This window comes from Diabrotica undecimpunctata, chromosome 1 (assembly GCF_040954645.1).
Source record: "Diabrotica undecimpunctata isolate CICGRU chromosome 1, icDiaUnde3, whole genome shotgun sequence".
NCBI classification, from domain to species: domain Eukaryota; kingdom Metazoa; phylum Arthropoda; class Insecta; order Coleoptera; family Chrysomelidae; genus Diabrotica; species Diabrotica undecimpunctata.
The window spans coordinates 170879130-170906815 of NC_092803.1; the positions used below are offsets into that span (position 1 = coordinate 170879130).

The 27686-nt window shown below is 32.8% G+C and overlaps 1 protein-coding gene across 7 annotated transcripts in view; it reads left to right on the forward strand.

The window, feature by feature from the left end:
- Positions 1-27686, forward strand: part of brp (ELKS/RAB6-interacting/CAST family member bruchpilot) — a 528827-nt gene that overhangs the window by 407887 nt on the left and 93254 nt on the right. For all 7 annotated transcript variants that reach the window (XM_072520526.1, XM_072520528.1, XM_072520527.1 and 4 more), the window contains one exon: positions 24939-25193. In XM_072520526.1, coding sequence (XP_072376627.1) covers positions 24939-25193 — 255 coding nt within the window. The remainder of the gene's footprint in view (positions 1-24938; positions 25194-27686) is intronic.

Consider the following 27686-nt stretch of genomic DNA (forward strand, 5'->3'; position numbering starts at 1 on the left):
AATAATAAATGCTATTACCCACCTTCGATAGAGCTCATTGTACTTAAGATATTTACGTTCACAATGAATCTGCAATTTGCACAATATTCAGATCTTAGCGTAATCCACAGTATTCTAACGCGAGAAAACAGTAAAAGAGCACTACAGCATACAGAAATGCAAAGTGGACTAAGCGCACATAGTCCACTTTGGATTTCTAAGATCGTGAAATAAATTAAACGCTAAAAGTAGTATAATGCTGCCATCTAAAAATCAAGTACTGAAGGTGTCTTGGTCCACTTTGCATTCGATAGATGTTTGTTTTACCGATTGAAAGGTACGTTAAAATTAAAACTGCCAATTTGTGGGTTAGTCCACTATGCTTCTAGTAGCCTCAATTCCAAAAGCGTATTCTTGCTTTCTAAAATATTGTGCTTAATTTAAATTGTGACAAGGCATACGAAAATCTTATGTTAGCTGAAACGTTAGAACTACATTAGAACTACAGTATATTCAATAGTAATACCACTAGTGATTCAATTTTCGCGATAACTCTGTCGATTTACTTCTAAACGAAACTGAGTTGCTTGAAAACACCACGAGTCCGTAGGACGAGTGGTGTTTTCTTTAAGAAACTCAGTTGAGTTTAGAAATAAAAGACAGACTTATAAGCTAAATTAAATTACGAGTGGTATTATATTAGACTATTTCATGAACAAAGTGATAGGTCAAAAATTCAGTAGAATGAGAGGAAGGAATTTAATAATAATACATTTGATCTAGGTAACCCAAATCTACCCATTTTTTGAATAATTCACAATTAGTCATAATCATGAAATATTTATTATAACTATAAATAATTTGTTATAATTATTTTTTACCTATAACAATAAATAATTTGTACACGAAAAAAATACATTATTCTCGACTATAATTATTATAAACGGTGCAATTGTAAAAATTTTGAATAGTATGACCGTTATTACGTGGATACAATGTATTAAAACTTTTTAAATATTATAAAATTAGTCTTTTAGAATGAATGCTAGTCTTTTGTTGTTATTTTCTGCATCTAATTTGTAGTTGCGATCCACACAGAACATCATAAATTGTCTCCATATATAAGATTTAGATTTTCTTGTGTTACTCGGTATATTTTCTTCAATGTTTTGGTTTATAACTTCGTTTGAAGTACCACCGAAACGACTCATTTTGACGTATACAGCTACAATAATTTTTTTGGCAAAAGTCGAACTTTGCTTTGCGATCGGTATCCATGGTTACGTCGTTGAAAACACGAAGCTGATAGACCAATCAGAATTGAAAGACAGTTGGTGTTTTCGCGATAACACAAGCTGTCTTTGGTTTGTGATTGGTCAGATTATGTGAAAATTTTAAGATGAGTGAAATAGTCATGGAATATACAACTGATTTGAATTCGGTATGGAAGTATCGATTTAAATGGTCCAATATGCTGAATTGTACAATGGTAAATTCTCCCAATTTTTAAAATACGGTTGTAAGAAATGAAATAATGGTGTACATTTATTTGGTATAATATTCAATTAGTAGTACAAACATAAAATTACGAATTTTTTATTCTCCTAATCTCCTAAAACTATTACCAACTGCCAGATTCACAGTCATAATCACTATCCTCATTCGGATAGTAAATTATAACAGGATTAACTGCTTGGATGCGACTTTCGAATCCATCATTTTTCAATTAAGTCTTCACATTTTTTTACACTTCTTCCCCAAATTTCAGGAGTGGCAGTATCCAATGCTTGTTGCTCTTTCCTAGACTGCCTCGCCACTGTAACCCTTGTATCCAATCTGGTTATCATAACATGTTTTGCATATTCCAAAAATATACTCAATTGGATTGAATTAGCAATGGTAAGGTGGTAGTCTCAACACATGATGTTCAAAGCTGTATATAATTTTGTCTTCTTCTTCAGCCTTCAGTAATCCAACTTTGGACATAGGCCTCCCCTAAATCAATCCAGTGTCTTCTATTTTGCGCCACTTGCTTCCAGTTGTGTCCTCCGATCTTCTTAATATCATCAGCCCATCTCATTTGTGGTTTTTCTCTGCTTCTCTTTCCTAACCATGACCTCCACTGTTGTATTTCGTGGTTCCATCTCTTATCCTTCAGTCGGGCATTGTGTCCTGCGAAGCTCCATTTTAATTTGGCAGCATGTTCTCCTGCGTCTTTTACTTTCGTTTTGCTTCTAATCCATTTGTTTGTTTTTTTGTCTATAAGTCTCACCCCGAGCATTGATCTTTCCATCGCTCTTTGTGCTTTTACTATTTTATCCATATTAGACTTGGTGAGTGTCCACGTCTGTGAACCATACGTGAGTATAGGGAGGATACACTGATCGTAAATTCTGGTTTTCAAATACTGTTCTATTTTAGTGCTTTTCAAGATCCAACTCAGTTTTTCAAATCCTGCTCACGCTAACCTAATTCTTCTGGTAATTTCGACAGTTTGATTTTCTTTGTTAATTTTCATTATCTGTCCCAGGTAGATGTATTTGCTTACTGTTTCTAAATTTATGTCGTTCAATGTTATTTCTGGCATGTTCGGTGTATTTGTCATTATTTTTGTTTTTTCCAAGTTCATCTTAAGACCTACTTTTTCCGAGGCTTGACATAGTTGCGTCATCATGGTCTGTAGTTTTTCGAAACTTGTAGCGAATATTACAATGTCATCAGCGTATCTTAAATGACTCAGTTTTCTTCCATTGACATTTACTCCCTTATCTGTCCAGTTAATGTCTTTGAACACGTCTTCAAGTCCAAGTGTGAATAGCTTTGGTGAGATAACATCTCCCTGGCGAACTCCTCTGTTGATTGGTGTAGCTTTGGTTTTCGCATCAATTTGTATTTTCATTGTAGCTTTCTTGTAAATATTGTGTATGAGCATTCTGTATCGGGAGTCTATCCTGCAGTTGTTCATAGCTCTTTCTATTGCTCAAAGTTCTATGGAGTCGAATGCCTTTTCATAATCAACGAAGCCGATATATAAGTTCAAGTGATATTCATTGGCTTTCTCTATTAGATTTCTGACTATAAGAAGAAGATCCGCTGTACTGTAACCTTTTCAGAATCCTGCCTGCTCTACCGGTGGATAGCTATCGAGCTTCGACGTTAACCTGTTAGTTATTACCCTCATAAACAGTTTGTACATTTGGGACAGCAGGGACATTGGCCTATAGATCTTGAGATCTCCCCTGTCTCCCTTTTTGAAGAGAAATATTGTCAAACTTTCATTCCAATCATCTGGGACTTCTCCTCTGTGAAGACATTCGTTGAAAAAATTTTTCAATTCTTCGAGAATAATCTTATTATTCTTTATTTGTGCCGTAGCTTGTTTTATTTCCAAGGATTCTATATTAGGGAGTATTTCTGAGTTGACATTCGGCATCTTTGACTTAAGATCTTCCTTTGCAGTGTTATCTGGGTTTTTGTTTGAGGAATATAAATCACGGTAAAATGTCTGAGTAACTTTTAGGATTTCGTTCTTTTCGCTTATTTCTTTTCCATATTTATCCTTCAATGAGATTATTATAGGCTTTCCTAAGTTTGATCTTAAGCATTTCAGGCCTCGGTTCTTTTCTATTATTTTTTCTACCTTGTTTTCATTATAGATCCTTAAATCTTCCTTTGCTCCCTTCTTTATTTGTTTATTCAATTCTTTGAAACCATTGTGTTTCGCTTTCCTTCGCTTAGAAATGTGCGTCTCTTTTCCATCAACCGCTTTGTTCCTTCACTTATTCGGTCTTCTTTATTTTTCGTTTCCTTTGCAACAGTCAGTCCTGATTTCAAGAGCTTTCGTTGCACTTCTTTATTAATTCTGTTCATGTCGGAATATTCTTGTTGACAATGTTCTACAAATTCTTTTCTTAAGACTTCTCTGTACTCATCTCCCTTCTGTCGTATTTTAGTTTGATCTATCTCATTACAATAATTATGTGGCCTGTTTCTACTGGTTTTCGTCTGTTTAATAAGAATCCTTGCTCTCAAAAGGCGATGATCGCTGCCAGTTGTGAATCGATTGAGAGCAGTGATATCTTCAAAAATGTCTTTTTTCCCACACAAAAAGTAATCGATCTCGTTTTTTGTCTTTTTATCGGGAGATATCCACGTCCCTTTTCGGTTTGCTGGTTTCTTGAAGTGTGTGTTCATGGCATATAAATTTTGTTGTTCTAAGAAGTTATATAATTTTTCTCCTCTTTCATTTCGTCTGCCATAACCATGCATCCCTATTTTGGTTTCAGTATTTTCTTCTTTTTTACATAATTTTGCGTTGAAAGCTCCCATAATGATGGTATATTTTATATCATTTTCTTCTAATGCATTTATCAAATCTTCGTAGAACATAATTTCGTCTACTAAATATATATCTAAGGAAACAATCTTTTTTAAATTTCAAAATCTCAAAACTTTCCAGAGACCTGTACTGGAAATTTCAAACACATTTATTTTTTTTAATTTCTGTAACACTGAATCCAACGAAACATGTTCTTTCTTTTAGATCCTCTTTATTGAACTAATTACTAGAGCAATTAACTTACGTACTTTTTATGTTGCACAGTAAAATATTTGTTGTCGCGATAAGATCCAAAACAAATCGTGTTTTCAGCTTCATCTTTCGTAATTCTCTTTTAATATGTCAACATTAAATTTCTGTATGTTTATGCTGGTTTTTCTTTCTCAAAACTAGTACATATTGGGAGTTCTAAGTACATATTTTTAAGATACATAGCATCGTAACTTTACACTTAATTCTGTTGTATAATTCCGGTAAAACCGTCCTTGCTAATGTTCTTCTAGAAGCTAGTATGTTTTCCCATCATGTTTACTACCAAAGTCTGCACCCAAATTGCTTAACTTTTGTGTTAATTTTATGAAATTCTTACCTAAAAAGTTACGTAAGTTAAAAGTAGGTCATAAGAAATATAAATAAAATTCCCTTTTTGTCATATTTACTAGATGATGATCTATTACAATTAAATTTAGAGAATAAAGAGAAAACTATTTACCTTTTACGAGACTTGCTGTTCACTTTATGGAAACATCGCAGTAATTAAATAACTCCTGCAAACGCTATTAATTCGAAATTCATCCACACCACTTTCTAAATTTTTATGTTTAAGAAATTTATATATTTCGTCAGAAATAATTTTTCTCGCGTCTTTCTTAATTTCTCTTTCGACTTAATTCTGAAAACAATATAGGACAATGTATTATGAAAGGGATTTTGTTAAGGGGTTTTTTAATTATTTATTACTACTTACATTTTAACACCTTCTTTATTTGTGTACGAATGGGTTACTGACTGTGTTTGACCGGTAACAATATCAATACATCGACCTACGCGAACTTGCGAAATACTATATATCTACAATGACTAATTATTATTGATTAAATTCTAGTCTAATACCATTCGCGTATTCATACTTTTAAGTATACGAACAAAGATCTAGTGCTTATTAATGACGAACAGCTTATTTCATCTCTCGAAGTCAGTTCTCCTATAGGAAAGTCAGATCATGCAGTTATAACGGCTCACATTCAGTTCAATCAAATATTACCCCGCAAAAATAATATTCTATCATATGCTACTAGCGACTTTTCTGTAGTGAACTCTCTCAAATCGACTGGCATTTATTTTTTGCATAAACGACCCCTCATTAATGTGGACTGCATTTCTCGATAAAGTCCACAATATAATTTCTACAAATACCACCTTCCGTAAGAGTTATAAAAACAACCTTAAACCCTGGATAAATCGAACAACAATTAAACAAATTAATCACAAACGACATCTATGGCGAAAATTTAAACACACCGGGCTTTTTAGTGATTTCCAAAGCCACCGCAGATTTTCAAATAACTTAAAAACATCTCTAAAAACTCTAAGACAAAATTTTGAAGCAAATGTTATCGAAAGCGGTAACATTAAAAAAGTCTACAAATACATACGTTCCATGACGTCTAAAGTTTCCATTCCTCTACTTCAAAAATCCAACCAGAATTTATGCTCTCCTGACAAAGAATCTTCCGAAACTCCCTCTTTAGCATTTTCACAAGTTTTTACTAAAAAATCGAATGATGGTTATCTACCTGCTATTAACTGTAATTGTGTCGGCGCATCCTTACAGCAAGTTGAATTCACAGTGGATCATGTCAAACAACACTTAATTAAACTTCGCACAGCCGCTTCATTTGGTTTAGATGGTTTAACACCAAAACTGTTGAAAAGGTGCGCAGACACGCTTGCAATACCCTTAACGTTAATTATGCAAACTTCTTTCATCCAGAACTCTTTACCCCCTAGTTGGAAATTAGCTTCCGTTACCCATATTTTTAAAAAAGGCAACAAACTCGACCCCAACAATTATCGTCCGATTAGCTTGCTGCCAATAGTTGCCAAAGTTATGGAAGCCATTATCTCCGAGGAGATGATAAAATTCCTTCTCCAGGAACATGTTATTCCAACACAACAACATAAATTTGTCTCTGGTCGCTCTACGCTAACCAATCTCTTACATTGTGTTAACGACTGGAAGTCAGACTTCTACATAAGCTAGAACATTTCAGAGTTCGCGGTACTTTATTTCGTTGGGTAGATGATTTTCTGATAGATCGTTATTACAAAGTTAGAGTTGGCGAATCTTTCTCACAGGACAGGTAAGTGGAAAGTGGAGTGCCTCAGGGTTCCGTCCTTGGACCTCTGCTGTTTACGGTTTACACCAGCGATGTTCCTTATTATGTCTCAAGTAAAATATCGTTCTACGCTGATGACACAAAAATATATGCCAATCCAACCACAAACCAGCTAACCCTCCAAATGGACTTGGACTCTATTTTAACTTGGTGTTCCCAGTGGTTACTACCTTTAAACACGGAAAAATGTGTAGTGCTTCGAATTGGTAAAAATAACCCACTTGTGCCGTACTTTGTTAACGGGCAGCCATTAGATTCTGTGTTTTCGTTTAACGATCTTGGTGTTATCATAAACAGCAGCCTAACTTGGTCCGACCATATTACCTCTATTTGTAAACGTGCGAACTCCAGACTGTATCTTATTCGGAGGTGTTTTTCGAGAGTTTTAATGCAATCATTCTGTAAACTTTACACTCTGTACGTAAGACCCATACTTGAATACGCTGGACCAACGTGGTATCCTGATCTGGTTCGAGACAAGACTATGTTGGAAAACGTCCAAAGAAAAGCCACTCGAATTTCTTTGTGACCGAGAAGACCTTCTTATGCAGAAAGACTTAGTATGGCTACCGAACTTCTTTTGAACTTCGCCGACAACGTGGAGACTTAATTACAACTTTTAAAATACTAAAATTCAATTTTGGAAATGTCGATGAAATGTTTACCGTTAATCAAGATGAACGCCTCAGAGGTCATCAGTTCAAACTGAAAAAAGAAAATTTTTCTACAAGATCAAGACAGAACTTTTTACCAAATAGAGTTTTTGAGTGCTGGAATAACCTTAACGATAACATTGTCTCTGCTCCCTCTACCAACTCATTCAAAAACTGACTTGACCGTTTTACATTATACCTAGTTAAAATATTGTTTTTCTTTTAAACCAAAAATTGTAATTTTATTTCTTTTATTTTTAATTTTTGTTTTTTACTAGTAGGTTATTAATGAAATTTCTTTGTTTTTGGGCATAATAGGGACTTAGTTCCTGTACCCTCGCTTATTATAATAATAATAAATGTGTGTTTTTTAATGTCGCTCGTTCATTATAGGTTCACTCAGCTCAATGTAACTTCAATTATAAATCATTCGTATATTGACTTATTCTTATACTGTAAGTCTTTTTTGCATTTAATGTTTAAGGGTTAAAACCTTACTATATTTTAAAAGAAAAATTTCTAGTTGAGACATTAAGGTAAAGGTACTTTACAGAAAAAATTTATTTATCTGTTCGTAGATATATATAAATATTTTCCTAAAAGTAACTTTACAAAAAATAATAAGAACTTAATTCCATGCACTGTGTTTTTTTTTCTTCTACGTCTTCATCTTTTACCATACGTAAGTTTACTTGTACGAATATATTTTATTTTTAATTGTTTACTGCAGAGATCTTAATTGTCATTTGTAATTTTCAAGTTACTTTACTAGATGTTATAGTTAGTTCTTATAGTGATTTTAAACTTGTTAACTAATTCTTACGTTTATTTTAAGGATTACACTGTTAATTTTTGTTTATGCTCTTTTACTTGACATTCATGACAATTGCATTGTATATTCTATATATATAAACTAAGGAACACTCATAGAGTGGTGGGCTTTTCGGTCAAAGTGGAGAAATAAAAGACAAAGAAGGTGGCTACTTTATCTATTTATTGAACACGTTTCGCTTTCTGCTCAGAAAGCATCATCTGTTCATCTAAAAAGAACAATATGAAAAACCAAACATCCATAGAGAAGTTATAACATGTGTGTTACCTTTAAAAAGACATACAGTAGCATTCAATGATATTAAATGTGTAAAAAAGCTTACGATAATCGACATTTAGCGATAAAGTTCTATAAACAATTAATTGAAACTAGGTACAGTTTACAAATTAACAGACTTAGCACAGCAAAAGAACATGTGATAGTCATACATGTGTATAAAAAATTATTGTAAAAAACTTAAGTAAAAAACATAAAAATTGATATGTAGAGAACTAGAAAGATCATGAGATACACTTCCAACAATGTATTATCAGTTAAATTAAATTTTGACTTTAGGTAACATTATTGAATTTGTTAAGATTAAAATATAATATTTAAAAGTAAAATGAAGTTACCAGTTTTTAGCTTACTGCGTGCCGCAGGTAAATGAATTAACAGGTGTAACACCCACGCCAACAACCTAAAAAGACAGTGGCCTTGAGGTCAAAATATGACAGAACAGCAAGGCGAAATACCAACCTCTAGTGCAATAGAGCGGTACGTTTAAAGAATATGATAAATTTGGGTGACAACTTGTCATTAAAAGGCCAAAAACTGAAAGGAAAAAGTGGTTAAGATCACCATTTTTCCCCCAGTGACTGGTTTAGAAAACCAAAGAACAAAGCATGCGAGGTCAATCCAAAATATCATATATTATAATATCTACTTTGTGTTTGGTTAGCCAGCCAACAGGTGAAGATTAATTCAACTTCCACAGTCCAAGGTTCAACGACATTAACCTGTCGAAAGTTCAAACTACACTGCGATCGCACTCGATTCATGAAATTACTGTGATTAATCCCATAACGTAAATCATTGCAACTGTTTCAATGAGCGGGAAGCTTCCAGTCGTGAGTAGTATTTACAATTCATAACTTATGTTCACGCACAGTCACGTTCACGCCGAGTAGGTTACCCAATAACACTTCGTGAATTCCATTACTTCACGTAACGCGTCCAACACAATTTAAAAATAGTCCTTCTAGGATAATTTAAAACTTTCTAATTATTGTCTCTCCTTTTTGCAAAGAATGTCTTTCTAAAAAACGATCTGTCTTATTACTGTTTACTTTTATGATATTTTTATGTTGTATGCTGTATATATGAAAGTTACATGTATACATAATATTATTCTGTTAATCCCTTCAGGCCACTATAAAATACTCAAACCGCTTACTTTCTATTTGGCAAAAATCTTTTTCCGCCTCAAAGAGCTAATCCGTTTAAAACCAATACCTTTTTACTAAAGCGCTTTTGAGGATCTAAATCTCTTCCTAATACTGCCAATCTCATGTATGAAAAATTCACAATATTTAAATTTAAAATTCTAAGAGAAGCACATAAAGCGGAAAGCAAACACATATCTATAGGTTAACAGATATAAGGGACATTAAATTTAACAATGGAATAACTATTCCATCATCAGTGCTATCTGGATTTACATGTTTAAAGCTACTAAATATGTGGTTAAAAACTCTTTAAATGTACGAACACGTTCTGTGATGTAGCCCGATAGGGTTTTCATATTAATATACCTTTTATAATAAAGGAATTTTTTTAAATAAAATTTTTTGTGATACATGGTATTCAGTCAACTACAGGAATTTAGTATCCTTGTGGATTTCAAAAAAAAAAGCTGGGATGTCATCGGTGCCAGGGGATGTGTCGTTACATTGTTATTTATGTTAATAAGTATACTTTCATTTTGCTCTTTGTATGTTAAGAAATATTTATCATAGTTAGAATTTGTAGATGTTAACTTTAATGTTTCCGATATTTTTTCTACGACTTCTACATGGTTTGTTATTGACGATTTATTGTCTATTTCCAATGAATCTGTTCCTTGATATGAATTATTGCCTATTATATTCTTTATTATTTCAGTATGTTTGTTAAACGTGCGTAATTATTGATTGTTTTTACATATTTTATCCAGGATTGTCTTTTAGATTTTGTCGTAACCAGTTTGGCTTAAGCCCTTCTTTTAAGTTCAATTAAATTTTTCAGCTTCTTGTGCCGTTTGTACTTTTGAAGAGCTTTGTTACTTTCCTTAATAGCTTCTTTCCGTTCTTGATTCCACCAGGGAGTTATTTTATCTTTTTTAATGAACTTTGTTTTACCTATCGCTTCTAGAGTTGCTTCCGTTATAACATGATATTATCCATTTGTTGGATATTACACTACCATGTCCATACATTAGTGATATTCATGTATAGAGACATCTATTTGATTGTTTAAAAGATTTGTTGGCAAAAATAACGTTTTTCTCCTAGCAAACTCCGCCAGTGTCATACCACTTTTATTTCTGCTCCCAACACTTAACCCTCTAGTAATTCCGGCACTTATTTTTTCTCTTAATTTAGCATTGAAGTCTCTCATTATTACATACAATTTGTGTTTTTTCAGTGCTTGTCAGAAACCGATATAGACATACAGAATCCAGTCAGGGAATATTGTCAGCTACTTTAACATCAAGATTTTTCATCTTTCCTAATACACAATGTTTGCGGCAATGGTCATCGTCATACCGTGGAATGTCGTGGTATCTTACAAATTAAATAATATGTAGAAACTTCGAAGTACTAACCGTTAAAGATGAAGTATGTGAAAAGATAAAACATTATGAAGGAATACGACACGTATCTCAAGAGGAAACAATGGCTAGAGACAAAGAAACTTACCTGCTTTTTAGTAGTTTAATCAATATAATACATGAAACCAAATGAAGAATAGGTCATCGTCATATCTTTACAATACTGTGGGGTTTTTGGTCATGTTTTTCCCAACATTTTTGCTAAAATTCTTCCATATAAATATTTGCCAATTATAAAGAAAATAAAGAGCCTACAGAAAATCCCAATTGATTCGTATTATTTTTAAGTGTTTTTCCAGAGTCACAGTTGTTTAAAGTTCTTTATAAAAGTATTGTGTTGTGTTTCAAGGGTTCTATGTATTATATCTAGAAAGAACTTAGATAGTTTGCCGCAAAGGGGAACCTGCAATGCGCTGCAAATTGGTCTGACGGATAAGTTTTCTTTGTGTATTTTTGAGTCTCCGTATAGATGGCGTGTTTTGCTACAGTTGGGTGTTAGGGTTCTTCTTTAGTAGTTTGTCAGATATTTCTTAAATTCGGAGAGTATATTGTGTCGATTTTATTCTCCAAGGATTTGGTTAGGTTCTTTTGTAGTATAAGTTTCAGTTTTTTTTTTTTTTTTTTTTTTTTTATGGCTTCGGCAGTTTGCCATACAGCCAGTTACATGATCTTTTAATCTCATTAGGTACAGTAAAAAGTTTTTGAGTTATTTGCAATCGAATAGACTAAAATAGATAAATTTACAACATTTAACAAAAAGAAGAGAAAAAATATAAATAATACATACACATATATATCCATAAACATATACAATTAACATGGGTCACTCGTTTCACGTCCAGGGGACCATCAGGACATTATAATATATAACATACACAGAACTAGGCCACGGTAAATAGGATTATTTTTTAACTAAAGAAAAATATTACATTTGGTCAAAAAATCGATTATGCAATCGTAAATTAATCTATTTTGAGTCGCTAGGGCAGATAAAACGTTAAACGGAGATTTACCGGTAATACGAACTATATTATTATATAATAAGGTGGATTCCAAATTATATTTGGCACAACCAAAAATTACATGATCTAGGTCACCTTCTACTCCACATTCCACACAGTTTTTACTCTCGATCACATGAATCCTTGCAAGATGAGCAGGAAAACAAGCATGTCCAAATTTAAGCCTAGAAATGGTTGTTATATAACGCCTAGGGACATTATAAGTTCTGTGCCAATGTGCAACAGGGACAGTTGTGTGTAAAAAAGTGTATCTATTTGGGTTGGTAAAACAAAACTCAGACCATAGGTCACTCCATTTATATTTTAAAACTGCCTTGCGTGAAGCAACCAAATCAGAAATACTGGGTAGAAATTCTGTGGTATCCACTGAATAAATACTTAATTTGGCTAGTTGGTCCACATGTTCATTATGTTTAATTCCACTGTGTGCTTTGGCCCATATAAATATCACATTTTTTTTATTTTCCTTAAAGTGTTTAACTAATTTTTTAATTAATATTATGTAGGGATTGGAGTATGTGGTTGGAACAAAAGGTTGGTTAATGGCTGTGAGAACTGACATGGAATCTGAAACAATAATAACGGAGGAATCTCTGTTAGAAACAAAAAGTAGGGCTTGATATATGGCAATTGCTTCCGCACTAAATATGGAAATATTTGCTTTTAATTTGAACATTTTTTCTACCTTCTCCATGGGGATGTAAAAGGCACATCCTGTACCGTCTTCTGATTTGGAGGCATCCGTGTAGATAGTACTGTAGTAATCCCAATTGGATAAGATGCTTGTTATAATGTTGTTATTTGCTCTTCCAGTGTTAACATAATTTGGTTTAATAAATTTAACGCTATAAAAAAGAGCTTCAAAATCATTTATATCTGTGTGTGATTTTAAATTAATAGCTTCATCAGCACAAACTGTGTTTTCTCTAAGAGCTTCACATAGGGTTGGAGAATTTTTCTTAATCCAATATTTATTCGTTAAATCATAATTGTTTAAATTTGTTAATTCGGTATAAAGGAAAGTGTTCTGGTGTTTAATTTTCAGTAAAAATTTTTCCGCCAAGAAATGTCTTCTAAGAGAAATTGGAGGCTCACGTGCTTCAACATAAAGGGGTTCAATAGGAGTTGTCTTCATGGCACCAATACAGATACGCAAACACTGGTTTATAAATATGTTTAATTTGTTTAGTAAGTTCTTGCTGGCAGATCCATATAACCAACATCCATAATCTATGATAGAGCGAATGTAAGTTCTATAAAAAAGTAAGGAAGTCTGAACATCTGTTCCCCACCAAGTTTTAGTTGTCATTTTCAGAAAGTTTAGGCCTTTTTCACATCTATTTAACATATATTCTATGTGAAATTTCCATGTGAGCTTGTGATCCAGTATAATGCCCAAATATTTAATTACCTTTTTAAAAGGAATTTCTCGCTGTTTTACTATAAATGTTTCGATATTGTGAATATTATGTCTACTGAAAATGGTCACTGCTGATTTTGTGGCCGACAGCTGAAGGTGATTTTCTTCCAACCATATCTACAACGTTGTAGGTATCCATTAAAAATCCAAAAGCTTCATCTCTCTTCTTTGTTTCACAGTAAATGCAGAAGTCATCTGCATATTGGATGATCTTAAAAGGATATTTTTCCAACTTTAATTTATGTAGGTCAGCTGTGTATAAATTGAAAAGAAAAGGACTTAAGACAGCTCCTTGTGGAATTCCTGTGAAAACATATCTTGGGCCTAATAAATGGTTGTTAAAATCCCTGACATAAACATGTCTTTCTGAATATAATCCGATAATAGCATACACTATTGCCTTAGGAATGTTAAAATCAATAATCATTTTTTTACTCAAAATATTTAAGTTTAAGGTGTCATATGCTTTCTCAATATCAATAAAAATTGTTGGAAGAAAGTTATTTCTAGAGAAATTATTTTGAATATTTGTTACTAAGGTTGTAAGTGCATCTAGCGTACCCACTCCTCTTTTGTATGCAAATTGACAGGGCGTAAGCAGGTCTTTTTTATGTAGCCACCATTCCAGCCTATGTTTTATCATACGTTCGAAAGTTTTTTGCACACATGATAGCAGAGAAATTGGTCTATAAGAATGGGCCAAGTTAGGGTCTTTACCTTGTTTAGGAATCGGTGTGATTATAATTTTCCTAAAATCTTCAATGCACTCACCTGCAAGCATCTCATCAAAAATTTGTAGAAGAAAACTTTTTGCTATAATTGGTAGGTTCTCTAACATCGGATACTTTATTTGATCAAAACCCGGGGCAGTACTTTTTTTATTTCTTAAAGCATAATTTAGTTCATTAATGTGAAAATTATTTGCCAAAAAATGTTTTTTATCTAAGATCGTATGTTCGATATTTACAGTGAAAGGAACAGTCTGGGGAGCTACATGATTAAAAAACTCATCTATTAAATCATCATTATGTGGCTTACCAATGTTTATTGTTTTACGATTCATTTTTTTTGCTTGTTTCCATATCATGCTAGTTGGAGTATTTTTGTTGAGATTGGAACACCATTCAATCCAACTTTTTTTAGCTTTTTCTTTTAATGTTCGTTTAGTAAGTGCCATGCATTTTTGGTATGCAAGAAAATTATCTTTTGTGGGGTTTTCTTTGTATACTTGCAGTACATGTTTCCTTTCAGAAATTATGTTGTCACATTCTGCATCCCACCAAGGTGAAGGTGTTCGATTTTTGCACTTAAACGGTCTGTATTCTTTTAAAGTTCTTTGTGCCGCATTATTTATACAATTGATTAAGAATGCATATTTTTCTTTGGTGGTTGGATATTCTGCATCAGTAAAGTTATAAAAGTAGTCTTCCACAAACTCTTTATATTGTTCCCAATTAGCTCCTTTTAGGTTCCATCTATATCGCGGAATTGTGATGTCCTGCGGAATTTGCTGCATTGCAAGAGTTATTTTTATCATAAAATGATTCGATCCAAGTGTGTCAGAGTAAACTGCCCAATCTATATCACTAGCTACGTCCGAGGAGCAAAAGGTAACATCTATCATAGAATCATTGCATCCTGGCCGAGTAATACACGTGGGTTCGCCAGTATTCATAACTACAAAATCACAATTATTGCTTGCTTCAATGAGTTGTTTACCAATAGAATCGTTTTTATGGGATCCCCAAGTAGCATGATGCGCGTTAAAATCCCCACCAATAATACATGGAGTTGAAAACTGCGAAAAAATATTTACCCAATCAGTTGTGTTGGTTTTAATATCCGGTGACCTATAAACGGAAATTATACTTAAAGTTTTATTGTTGAATTTGATATTAATACCACAAACAAGAAGATCGACATTAAAATTGGAAACTATGCTTAATTCTAGGTGTGAAATCGACTTTTTGACCAAAATGCAAATTCCTGAAAAACCATCTTGTCTATCTTTACGAATTACATTATAACCTACGAAACTATATACTTTTTTGGGTTTAAACCATGTTTCACTTATTATTGCTACATCAATATTATTATTTACAAGATAATGCATTAGACTATTTTTATTCGAAATAGCAGAACGTGCATTCCACTGACAAATATTTAATGTCTTTGGTAATGGAGTGAAGGTTACTTTTTACATGTGTCCTCCAACACTTTATTTATTCCTGTTTGAATTAAATCATTATTCAAATTTTTGATATCTTCAATGGTATGAATACCTTTTAAAAATTCAACTATAAAATCTGCAATTGACTTTACAATGTTTTTGTTATTTAAATTTTGATAATTTGGTGGATTATTATTTCGAGGCAGTGGTTGATTAGGGCCAAACTGAAACGGAAACATCGGTTGTGGAGGAGGAGTGTCATTAGAAATTCGACGTTTTTTATTGCTATGGCCGGTAGGACTTCGTGTAGGATGGGTGGGCAAAACGTAATTGCTATTATTCTTAAAATTTGAGTGTAAAAGGGAGTTAGAATTTCCAGACTTAGATTCAATCGCTGGTAAAGGCGGAAAATTGGAGTTGGATAAAATAGAAAAACTATTGTTTACAGATATACCAGAATAAGACATTTCACAATATTCTTTTGCCTCAATAAAGGAAATATTTTGTTCAACCATAACATTCTTAATTTTACGTTGTTTTTCATAATGAGGACATTTTCTTGAAATAGAAACGTGGTCATTTGTTTTACAATATAAACAGCGAATTTCTGAATCGTGACAAACATGATTTTCAGCTTTTACATTACTACACTTAATACATAACTCTTCAATATTTTTACATTGCCTAGAAATGTGACCATAGCGTAGACATCTGAAGCACTGTGTAACTCTGCTAAAAAACCGCTCCACCGAAAAATATACACTATTTATTGAAATATAACTAGGTAAAGTGTTCCCTTCAAAAGTTACAATAATGGTTTTTTTGGGGACATACTGTATATCACCATCCTTTTCTATTCTACGATGTGTACGTTTAACATCAACTACTGTTGAAGGAGATTTTATGTTATCTAAAATATATTTCGTATCGAATTGAGTATCAATATCTTTTATCAAACCCTTAATTTTTAATAAATGATTTGATATAAACGCTACAAGATCATTTTCTGATAAAAGAGGATTGTTTACTAAAGCATTGGCATCAGAACATGTTTTTAGACTAACTTTTATTCTATTTTTTCCAACAGATCTAATTTGGTTAATATTGTTAACATTTAGTTTTTTGTGTAAGATATCTCCCACAAATAAGGGATGAAGACGGCCGGCATTTTCAATATTTTTTCGTTCGATAAAAACACAAATATTACTTAAATTATACTTATCTCCATTTCTTAGATTAAAAACTTTAGGTGTTTTATTTTGTTTATAAATATCCTTTTCTTTATCACTAATGACCTGACGACTGGTTTCAGCTGTTGTCTCAGAACTTAAAGTGGTATCCATGTCTTGTACGGGGACCGATAAATAATTTTCTGACTCCGCATCACTTTTAGAGTTATTTGCACTCATTGTCTGGTTAATAGTTACACCTAACGGCGTCTTTCTTTTTAAAGCTTCCCCCATTTAGGGGGGAGCTATTTACACTCCGTACACGTTAACCACCGTACCACTCCGTTGGCTACCTGAATGGGAATCTTGAATACTTATTAATTGTAATATAACTATTAAATACTGTTTAATATACACACAATTATTAAAAACTAATAGGAGAACTTTTAATTATCAAGTTTAACTTTGACAGTTATTTGACGTATGATAAGTTTCAGTTAGAAAACAGTTTTAGAACCTCTTTAAAAATAACTAATACATAAAATAAAATTAAAAAAGGAAGCCCAAATAGTACAGTAACATCAAGAAATATTCCAAATAGTGGATGATTTCTACAGCATGCTATAGAGAAAACAGTTCTAAAGAATAGATTAAAAATGTTGTAAAAAACATAGCACACTTTAAGTAGAACTGAGCGGAATATTTGAAAAAAATGAATAACATTAGGTGAACTACTGGAGTGACTTCCTAGATTCAAGGCATGTGGAGTGGAGGCTCAGATAGGCTTCAACAAATGGTATAAAGAGAGTTATAACACTCTGAATTTTCACCGCAGTAGATTGCGAGCACTGGAGACTACTGGGGAATGTCTATATCCAGCCGTGATACTTGGGGCTTTGTTAGGATGAATAAATTATATATTTATTGTGAATATAATTAACAAGAAATTATTAAGACATTTTAACACATGCTCCTAATAATATTAGTTGTGCCGATTAAATAGGGAGAAGAGACCAATAATTTAACGAAAACAAGTGGGGTGGAAGTCGGAAATAATCACGAACTTGTTGAACTTATACAGTTAAAAAATTATTAAATACACAATCTTCGTCAGTGCATTATGTGCAATCCAAAGTAGAAAGAGATGGAAAAACAGCGTAAACAAAGCAATAAGATCTACTGGAAGAATTTCAAAATGCATAGTCTTGACGCATCTGACAAGATGTACAAATTGGAAAAAGGTGCCCCCATTATGTAGAATAATGGAGAGCGAATATTAAGTTCCGTATGTAACATACTAAGATCAACATTGATATCACCACTCGAAGACTTTTGGTCACCCGAGTAAAAATGGCACTCCCGTTTAAAAAGTAACAAAAAACTAGTATTCAGAACAATAAACATCTCCCTACGATTAAACCTGTTATATTATTATAGAGTAAGAGTAGTTTCAATTTTCAAACGGAAACTCATATAACTGGCGGATGCGCCCCGTTACTTTACGAGGAAAAATAATGGAAACTAGAAAATGTTTGACAGTCAAGCAACTAAAGAGCATTGAACTCACATGTTATCAGTTCCAAAGTGGTATGATTATCCCTAGAGAAATTAAATAAAGGAAGGAAAATTTAATCAGCCTTCTATGCGTTTCGGGACATATCGGAATAAAGGCCAACTATTGGACCGGAAGAATTAGTCAAAAGGAGTGCAAGATTTTTTATGTGTCCCTTGTTCAGAATTAAAAACAAGTTGATACTGAAAAAAATCGAGAAGTAAGTATATGAAAAAAGACAAAACTTGCAAAGAATTAAACAATTAATTAAAAACACTTTTTGGAATCATAACCATAGAAAATTGAAAGATTTCATTAGTTTGAAGAAAACAAGACTATGTACTTTAAAAGGAATATTTACAGACCATTTCCTGTCAGACAAAGAAAGCACATAACAAGGTAAAATAGGCCAAAATGATTTTTGATGTTTTGAATTTAATACAATACGATTTCCCTGAAAACCTGACGTGCTGCAAAAAAAAACTAGGCACAGATTCGTGATCAACACCCCATGGGGCACCTATTCAACTTGAAACACTTTTTCATGAAAAAATGTTTGTGTAATAGATTTATCAGAATATAGATTCTGTGAGGTATGAAATAAAATATCTATTCATGTCCTGTCAAACTGTCACGTCATAAGGAACTCCAGATCACCGTATCCAGAAGCATACGGAATATATGACTATATACAAAAGCTCAAAGCCTTAAGATTGGGTGAGCTACTGTAATCATTTAGATATTTTTTTTGTAAAAGTAGTAATAGTTGCAGTAATTATTATTTTAACTCTCAAATTATGTAAGATTGCATCTTAAAATTAGCCTCGTCTGGTGATAATAGTACACTGTCTCCTAGGTCTTTTTTTATACTTTTCAAAAATATGTTTAGAAAGTGCGTAGACATTTTTCTCTTTAGAATAATTATAATAATATGCAAACTATAGTTTAATTTGCTCTCTATTTTAAACAGTTTCATTTCGCACACAGTTGTAGCTTTATTTCTTTATTCTTCTAAGTATTACCCTATTATTCTATCCTGTGAATATTGTTAGAAGTGTAATTAAATTCAATACTCATTATTCAAGACCGAATGTACAGTGCTTTATTAATTTTTTAAAACTAACCGTAAATTTCCACTTTCTTCGAGACTTCATTGTTTTAGCGGAGAATAAAACTTTTATTTCAAGATGAAAACTTTTTAAAATGTCGAAAGCTTCGAAACCACGTAGAGTAGAAACGATTATTGTGGTCGAGAATAGACATTTGAAATTCTGTTTTATTGTAGAACACTTGGAAAGTTGCGTCTCGGATAACAAAAAATCCCAAGGCCGAACGAGGAGCAGTGGAAAGAAAACTAATTTTGACCCAGATGATGCTCGTTCTGCTTTCTGTTCACATGATTACTGTTTGCTGTGCAGTAGGATAACAGCGATGTTTCAGGGGGTGTAAAGAAAACTTTACTGTTTTTACATCAAACATTGTAGCTATGGCAACTAGTGTGTGCCGGTTAACCGGGAATTTGCAGCAATTTAATCGATAGGAGATTTATTGTTATAGCTATAAGGTTAAATAAGAGGAAAAAAATGGAGACAGACTAGATAATCTAACGATGCACTACATATCGAAACATAATATTGAGTATTATATTATATAATATTAATAATATATTTTTTCTTATTGTAGATCGAACTCAGAACTTCCGATCGTGAGCAAACTCCCTACTGTTTTAAATACTAAAGTTCACATATGTATGCCCATATTTAAATTTAACAACAAATGATTATCATCATTATCATGACATTTTGACTCTTACTATAGTCATTGCCTCTCCCTCCAGTTCCTCCATGGGGAATTATTCAGTTATATTCTTTGGTTCTATAATTGGTTGCAGGTCTATTCTTTTTCAAAAATCAACCAACCATCTAAGTCTTTGCCCATTAGTTACTGTTAATATGTATATATATATATATATATATATATATATATATATATATATATATGTATATATATATATATATATATATATATATATATATAAGAAAAAAGAAGTACTTGTGACTCGTTTGGAACAAATATATAACTGTTTTCGATGGGTTGGCTAATTTTTATTTGGTAAGTTAACAAAAATTGTTTTTTGTTTTTAGTTTAACCTTGTAAGATATTTTGTCTTTTTTAGCTCTTGATAATAATTGTAAACAAAGCACGTGGTGTTCGTGTGTATTAATGTATAAAAAAAATTGCTTATTACAAGCTTAAATTTTTTATTTTAGAAGATCTTTTCGGAATTAAAACATTCCATCATCAGTTAACTAAAAGGGAGAGTAAAAATACCAATATTAAAAAAACACAAGTTAAAATTTAAATATATAGAAATAACACGTTGGTTTTTTACTACTTACATAAAAAGTTGTTAAAAAACATTGTATGGCCACTTAAAAAAACTTTCGAAGGACATCCGTATTAAAATATAATCCTCATGGTTTTATCAAGGTAAATGCAATAGACTTAACTTATTGATTATTAAAAAACTGAAATTGGGGGCATCTTACATGACCCCCTGTAGCTGGTGAAGTTTTTTCGACTTACAGTACCTCTGATCTGTTCTAGAGTCTTGGGCTAACTGATATAAAGATGGTATGAAAAATCAGTTAGTACCCATCAATGTCAAGTGGAATGATGTAGTAGGAGCAAAACTCATTGTGCTTAAGTTTGTGAATAGGCAGTTTTTAGTGAAGAATTGTGTTTTGTGTGTAGTAAGATCAATAGCAATTTTTGGTATTTTAAAAAAGGTGGTAGAATGTACCTCATTGTTTTAAAAATTCTTCGTCTACCGGTAAAAGTCACAGACTTTTTTGTGTTTTATTATCTTCTCGTGTCATTGGAAAATTTGGCGAGGCAAAAGATGCATTCCGCGTAATCATCATTAGGTTCTACAATTCTTTGAATTACTTCCATGACATCCGACTTTCCGCTGAAAATGCTCTCGTCTTCTTTACTACTCATCTTCTTTCTGAAATCAAGTCTACTAGTTGCTTTCATTTTCCCGAAGAGATGAATGAGAAATTAGTTGTGCTTTATAGGGCGAAGCAGTAATGACTGTAGACTGACAAGTTTTCCGACCCCTAATTGAGGTCCTCTTTTGTATTATTGGGACAGGACATGTGTCGAATGGACTTATTGCGTTCGAGGAGCTAATTTCTGGTGCAACATGTTGGAGGAGTCAACCGCAAAGATGTCGATGGCTCGCCTGATGTTTGCGGTTATCTATCGCCGTTACCCGTTTCATACAAAGAAGATGATGGATTTGTGTTCGCTTCTTCAATATATTCTGCATCAGAACACAAATACCTGTTAAGGGTGTATAGCTCCTTCACCATAAACAGCAAATATTTGGCATTTGACATAGGCTCTCCCAAAGTCCATTATATCGTAAGTGCAGAGAGTACGTTGACTTTGCCTCAGCAAGAGCCTGACTTCTTCGCTGTAGTAGATTTTTAAAGGACTTATGAACGTCCTATCCAAAATCTGCACTTTGTGTGAACAATGAGGACGCAATGACACTATGATAACCTGATTTTCTCTAGATAGATCAATGACGTCAATGTTCTGAGTATAGCTAAAGTGTCCATCCAAAGCCAGAATTGTAACCAAATTAAACAATAACTGGGCACTATCAGAGGCAGCAAAACATTTTAACATAAGCAGAACCACAGTTTTTCTATTAATAAAAAATGAAGGGAACAAGAAACTCTTCAAAGAAAGCGAGGGTCTGGAAGACCAAAACTATACTAAATTTAGGTATATAAAAATAAAATTAATATTTTGTTATATCTCCATCAGCATTGAAAACAGTTTCTAGTCTTTGGTGCATCTGCGTAAAAAGAACTATGAAATTGTCTTCTTCAGAGAGCTCTTCTCAAACCTGTTGTATACCGTGCCACAGCTTTATAATAATCCCCCAAACATTCCCAATTGGGTTTAAATCTTGGCTGTAGCTGGGCCATGGTAAGGTTTCGATGTTGTTATTCTGAAGATACTGGTTTATTATATTTGCAGTGTGAACAGGACAATTATCATGTTGAAAAATAAAATTATTTTCTGGATACAACTGTTCTACACTGGGAAACATCATGTTTTCTAGAATATTCAGATAAGCCTGCCCAAAAAACCTGCCATCAATACGCCATATCATTCCTATTCCTCTAGATGAAATCCATCCCCATACTTTGGTGATGACACTGTGTTACTAGCAACCAGCCTAAACGATCTGCAGGCCTTACTAAACCGAGTGCGAACTGTGAGCGTAACATACGGACTGAACCTTAATATTAAGAAAACTAAATTCATGGTTGTCAGCCGTACAAATTTAGATCCCGGGGCACTAATGGCAGGTAGTGAAGAGATCCAGAGAGTCGACAGATTCACTTACCTCGGAACTACCCTCAACGTACAATGGGACTACGCTCAAGAGATTAGATCCAGAATTGAAATGGCACGGTCTACTTTTATTAAGTTGAGATCCTTGCTGTGCTGCAGTGATCTCAGTTTGGGAACCAAGATGCGGATAGTGAGGTGCTACGTTCTTCCAGTGTTACTATATGGAGTTGAAGCCTGGACACTGACGCAAGCCACTGAAAAACGAATCGAAGCCTTCGAGATGTGGATATACAGAAGGATACTAAAAATATCTTATGTGGACCATGTCACCAACGTTGAGGTCCTACAGCGCATGACAAAAGAAAAAGAAGTGCTTAATTTAATTAAACAACGTAAGCTTGAGTACCTCGGCCACGTGATGCGGAACGAAGAAAAATATCGAATTCTTCAACTTGTTATGCAGGGTAAAGTATTTGGCAGAAGAGGACCGGGACGCCGTCGTATCTCGTGGTTGAAAAATCTCCGACAATGGTTTGGGATGACCTCAGCGGAGCTGTTTCGCAGAGCAGTCAACAAAACCATGATAGCCTTGATGATCGCCAACATCCGGACCGGATAAGGCACTGAAGAAGAAGAAGAATACTTTGGTGCTAAAATGACCAGCTGCTTGATATCTATCAACATATTAAAGGATTAAATATATTACTATCTGGTCTATACATCCCAGTTTTGCCCTTTTTAGAAGATTGAAATAATTTTCTTATCTGTAAATATTACCCTGTCCCAAAAATCTTTATTTTGTAGCTGATGGTTTAAATCAAATATAAGTCTTGATTGCTTCTTTTGTGGTGTAAGAGCTTGTTTTTTTGCTGAAATTCGGTACCTAAGACGCGATGCTTTAATTCTGCGGCAAGTTGTTGTCTTTCTTCCCGGAAACTGTGACATAATTCTTTCTGTTTTCGCATATCTAAAAGGATTCTCTTCTAATCTCTCCAAAAGCGTACGATCTTCATGAGCGGTATCTTGTTCTCTCCATCTTTTTTTAATATTAAAAACTGTTGTTCTGCTTACGTTAAAATCGTTTGCTACGGCAGGTAGTGACCAACCATCTGCTACTTTCGTTACAATTCTTGCCTTTAGTTCTTTGCTAGCATGTGAAGCCATTTTTTGAGGTTGAACAGAATAAGTTATCTGACAAATTTTAAAATTTGGCAGTGACAGTGACAGTATGTAAATAATAAGTATTTATCCTTCAGAATACACTGCTTAATTTTCTACAAAATTCGCTTTAAGAGTGGTATCAGTTTTTTTAGGAACCAGCTGTACAAAAGAGTCAGCAGCATTTCTTCAGTAGGCCAGTTAGAAAAGAGTTACAAAACAATTTTTGCAAAAAGATGTGAGTAGGCAAATTTTTAAAAATCTTATCTCACTCAGATACCGTAAATCCTGAAGACTTCTACCTAATGTCAGTTTAAAAAGAAAGGATAAAACTTTTTTCTGTAAAGCAATGCCTATATCTGTACCAACATGGAACAAAGTTATAGGGCAAAAAGAAATCGCGTGTGTTTCTATTTATTTGCCTTGTTTTTGAATATATTTTTATCAAAAAAAAATTTTCATTACATAAAAAATTTCAAAAATATTTCAATAGGATATTTAATTTTTAACAGCATAGAATTTACCCAAATGCACACTAGTGCATACGGAAAAATTCACCATTTTCTCGAAAACGGACCCTTTTAAATGTTAGCACTTCGCGGTTTCTTTATATTTGGGGGTTCATTGAACTTATAAAACCCTTTTAACGTTGTAGTTTCTTTCTAAAGTACATAGGCGATAGACTATGTAACTATGTACGTAAGAACTATCTATATTTATATTTAATGGAAATAAACAACAATTTTAATTGAAAATACGTAATATTTGACTTTGACGTTGTAAAAATAAGTATTAAAGATAATTAAAGAGATTGAATTTATGTGTTTGCTAAATTTAGTAATTTTGTTAGTATAGATACCCTGTAAATATTTTTATTTTTGTACTGTATATCTGAATAGCTAAACTATCGTTCAGATATAGTTCTTTGATTATATATTTTAATATAAGTTATAATACTGAGTAATGCTTATTAATAAATTATTAAATAAAAATATTAAATATTTTATTTAATTACAGAGCACAAAATGACAGAGATCGCTTGGAAACGAAGTTGGAAAGTTCTCAGTCGGAGTTGGGTAAATCCAAGGCCGAGTTGGATAAGGCCGCCGTCGAAGTAGGAAGAAGCGGAGCAGACTGGGAGGCGGCAAGACAGCGTTTGACCCGATTGGAACTGGAAAACGAACGTCTCAGGGGCGAAATCGAAAGAGCACAGACCACTACCACTAGTTCGTTTGGAAGGGTCACTTTCAGCAGCTCTCACGAATTAGATCGGTAATTCATACTTTTTATAAATCTTTTGCCCTTAATAATACTAATTATGTGTAAAACTAACTTAACTTTTATACAAGGTGAGTCATGAAAGACTGTAGTTACTCCTACCTCATATGGAGATCTATGAGGAATAATAAATGGCCATTAAAAAGTGTCTGCTCTAATTGTTTAATAATACAGGGCGAGTGGTGAATTTTGACTAAAATTTCTATTTGTCAGAACTTTTAAATAGTAATTTAAATGTGTCTCAAACGTTACACTACTACCACGTAATCAACTGATTTATTTAAACTAGAAAAAGCCTGTTTAAAAAAAATAGTTAATTTTATTCGTAGAAAAGATTTCACCATCTATACGAAGTTTTAAAACTTTAATAGGAATTTTACAAATAAGACAAATGGGTAATTGATATATCATATTTGTTGTTTACCTTACACGATTACTTTTGTTGCAAAAATTAAATTTTATTGAACAAAAATTTAATTTATGAGTAATAATACTACCACAGCTCATGTTATACATTTTAAATAACATAACCCTTTTCGTCAATTTTCAGAATTTCAAACAGTACAAGTTTTTTTTTTCTGAAAAATGGCTTTGGCAGAGCCAATTAGCCAGACTTGTTTGTGTTTATTGTTAAAATTGACTGAATTTCAATTATTATTGATTGCAGATTTATAGTCAAATGTTAGTACTACATATAAGTACAAGTTGTTGTGAAAGATAGTGTCGTTGTCGTGACCCCTAAAAATCATATTAATAAGCTGAATTTGACCGAAAATATTAATTTTGAGACCACAAAAAAGGTGCAAAAAAGTTTACCACTTTTACCCCCGGGATTCCCCCTAAAACCACCCTCGTATTCATTTATTTCTGCCATTTTTTAAGATTCTCGTGAGACCAATAAAATTTATCACTTTTATTGACAGGTCACTATGAAATTTCCATTCCATTCCATTTCCATTTTTAGAGATCAATGTTTAAAACCTATGACATGAAATTTCTATTTTGAGTTGGCAACAAAGATGAGGCATTTGAAATAAAATATGAATGAGCATATGAATCAAAAACGCAGAATTTAATGTTTTACGTTTCAAACGATCGCTCCTCACGGGAAATGCTCCTCCAAGAAGATTGTTTCGGGTGTATTTTATAGCAGAAGTTTGGTTCTGTAGAAAATGTACTTTAAAGGTTTTAGATTGTTTTTTATGTAAAAGTTTAAATCCAGCGTTTTTAAGCATATTTCAAATGCCTCACATTTGTTACCAAAACTCAAAACTAAAATTTCATGATATAGGTTTTGAAGATTAGGCTCTAGTAATCTAAACTTTATAGTGGCCAGTCAATAAAAGGGATATTTGTATTATATTAATCTCATGAGAATCATAAAAAATGGCAAAAATCGCGCCACGTTAGATAGAACACTTAAATCAAAAGATATCAAATTTTTACCGTCGAGATGATACAAATTTTATTGAACAATGATTTCGCTCGCGCAGCTGACATTCAAAATTGAAGGTCGCTTCAAGCGTTGTTTGTGAGAGAATGGTTCCCAAAAAGTGCTAATAAACGTTTTTGTTTAGATTTTTTTCTCTACGGCGTACAGATTCTTGATAAATCAATTTTCTCGCGGGTTTATCTCCCTAGGAAGAAAGTTTTAGGAGGAAGCCAGAGGTAAATGTAGTAAACTTTTTTGCATCTTTTTTGGGGATTTAAAATTAATATTCTAGACAAAATTCAGCTTGTTCGTATCATTTTAGAGCTTGAATGGCATTTTCGTCTCTGACGACTGGAGTAATAGTTTTGTGCCAAAAGAAAAAATACAGTTTAAACTTTTTTAAATTAATGAAAAGAAAATACACATATCGTTAAAAAAAATTATTTACATTTTTATGAAAATTCTAAGGATAGACAAAAATTGTATGCAATTACCTACATAAAACAAATAAAAAGGACACAACGTAGCGAAAACCAAAACTAACTTGTTGAGATTAGGGCAAATTTTTAAAATGTAATCCACTTTTTTTATATACAACGTCTTTGTCGCACCATCAAATTTCTATTGGACATCCTAAGCTGCTGGGGGTTAAGGGATAATTTCTAATAATGTTAAAAGAATCAATAATTTGGTCAAATTAGTTCTTGTCAAAAAAAAAGTATCAATTTTAATTTTTATAATTTTGTCAATTAGTTCTTGTCCTCGGTTTAATTATTAGATATCTAGATTATATATTACTACTAGCTGAATGAGCTACATTCAGTCTCTAAAAAGAATAATTGAAAATCAATTTTAGCAAAACTAAACTAATGTCGAACAGAGATAATAAACTGGTAATGATCATTAGACGAACAAATGTAGAACACTAAAGGAATATACGTACCTGGGATAAAATGTTAAGGTGAATAAAGAAAACCAGACTACCGACATAACCAAAAAAGAATGGGAAAAAAGATAATGACTAAGAATGAAATAAGCTACCTTTGACACTTGCA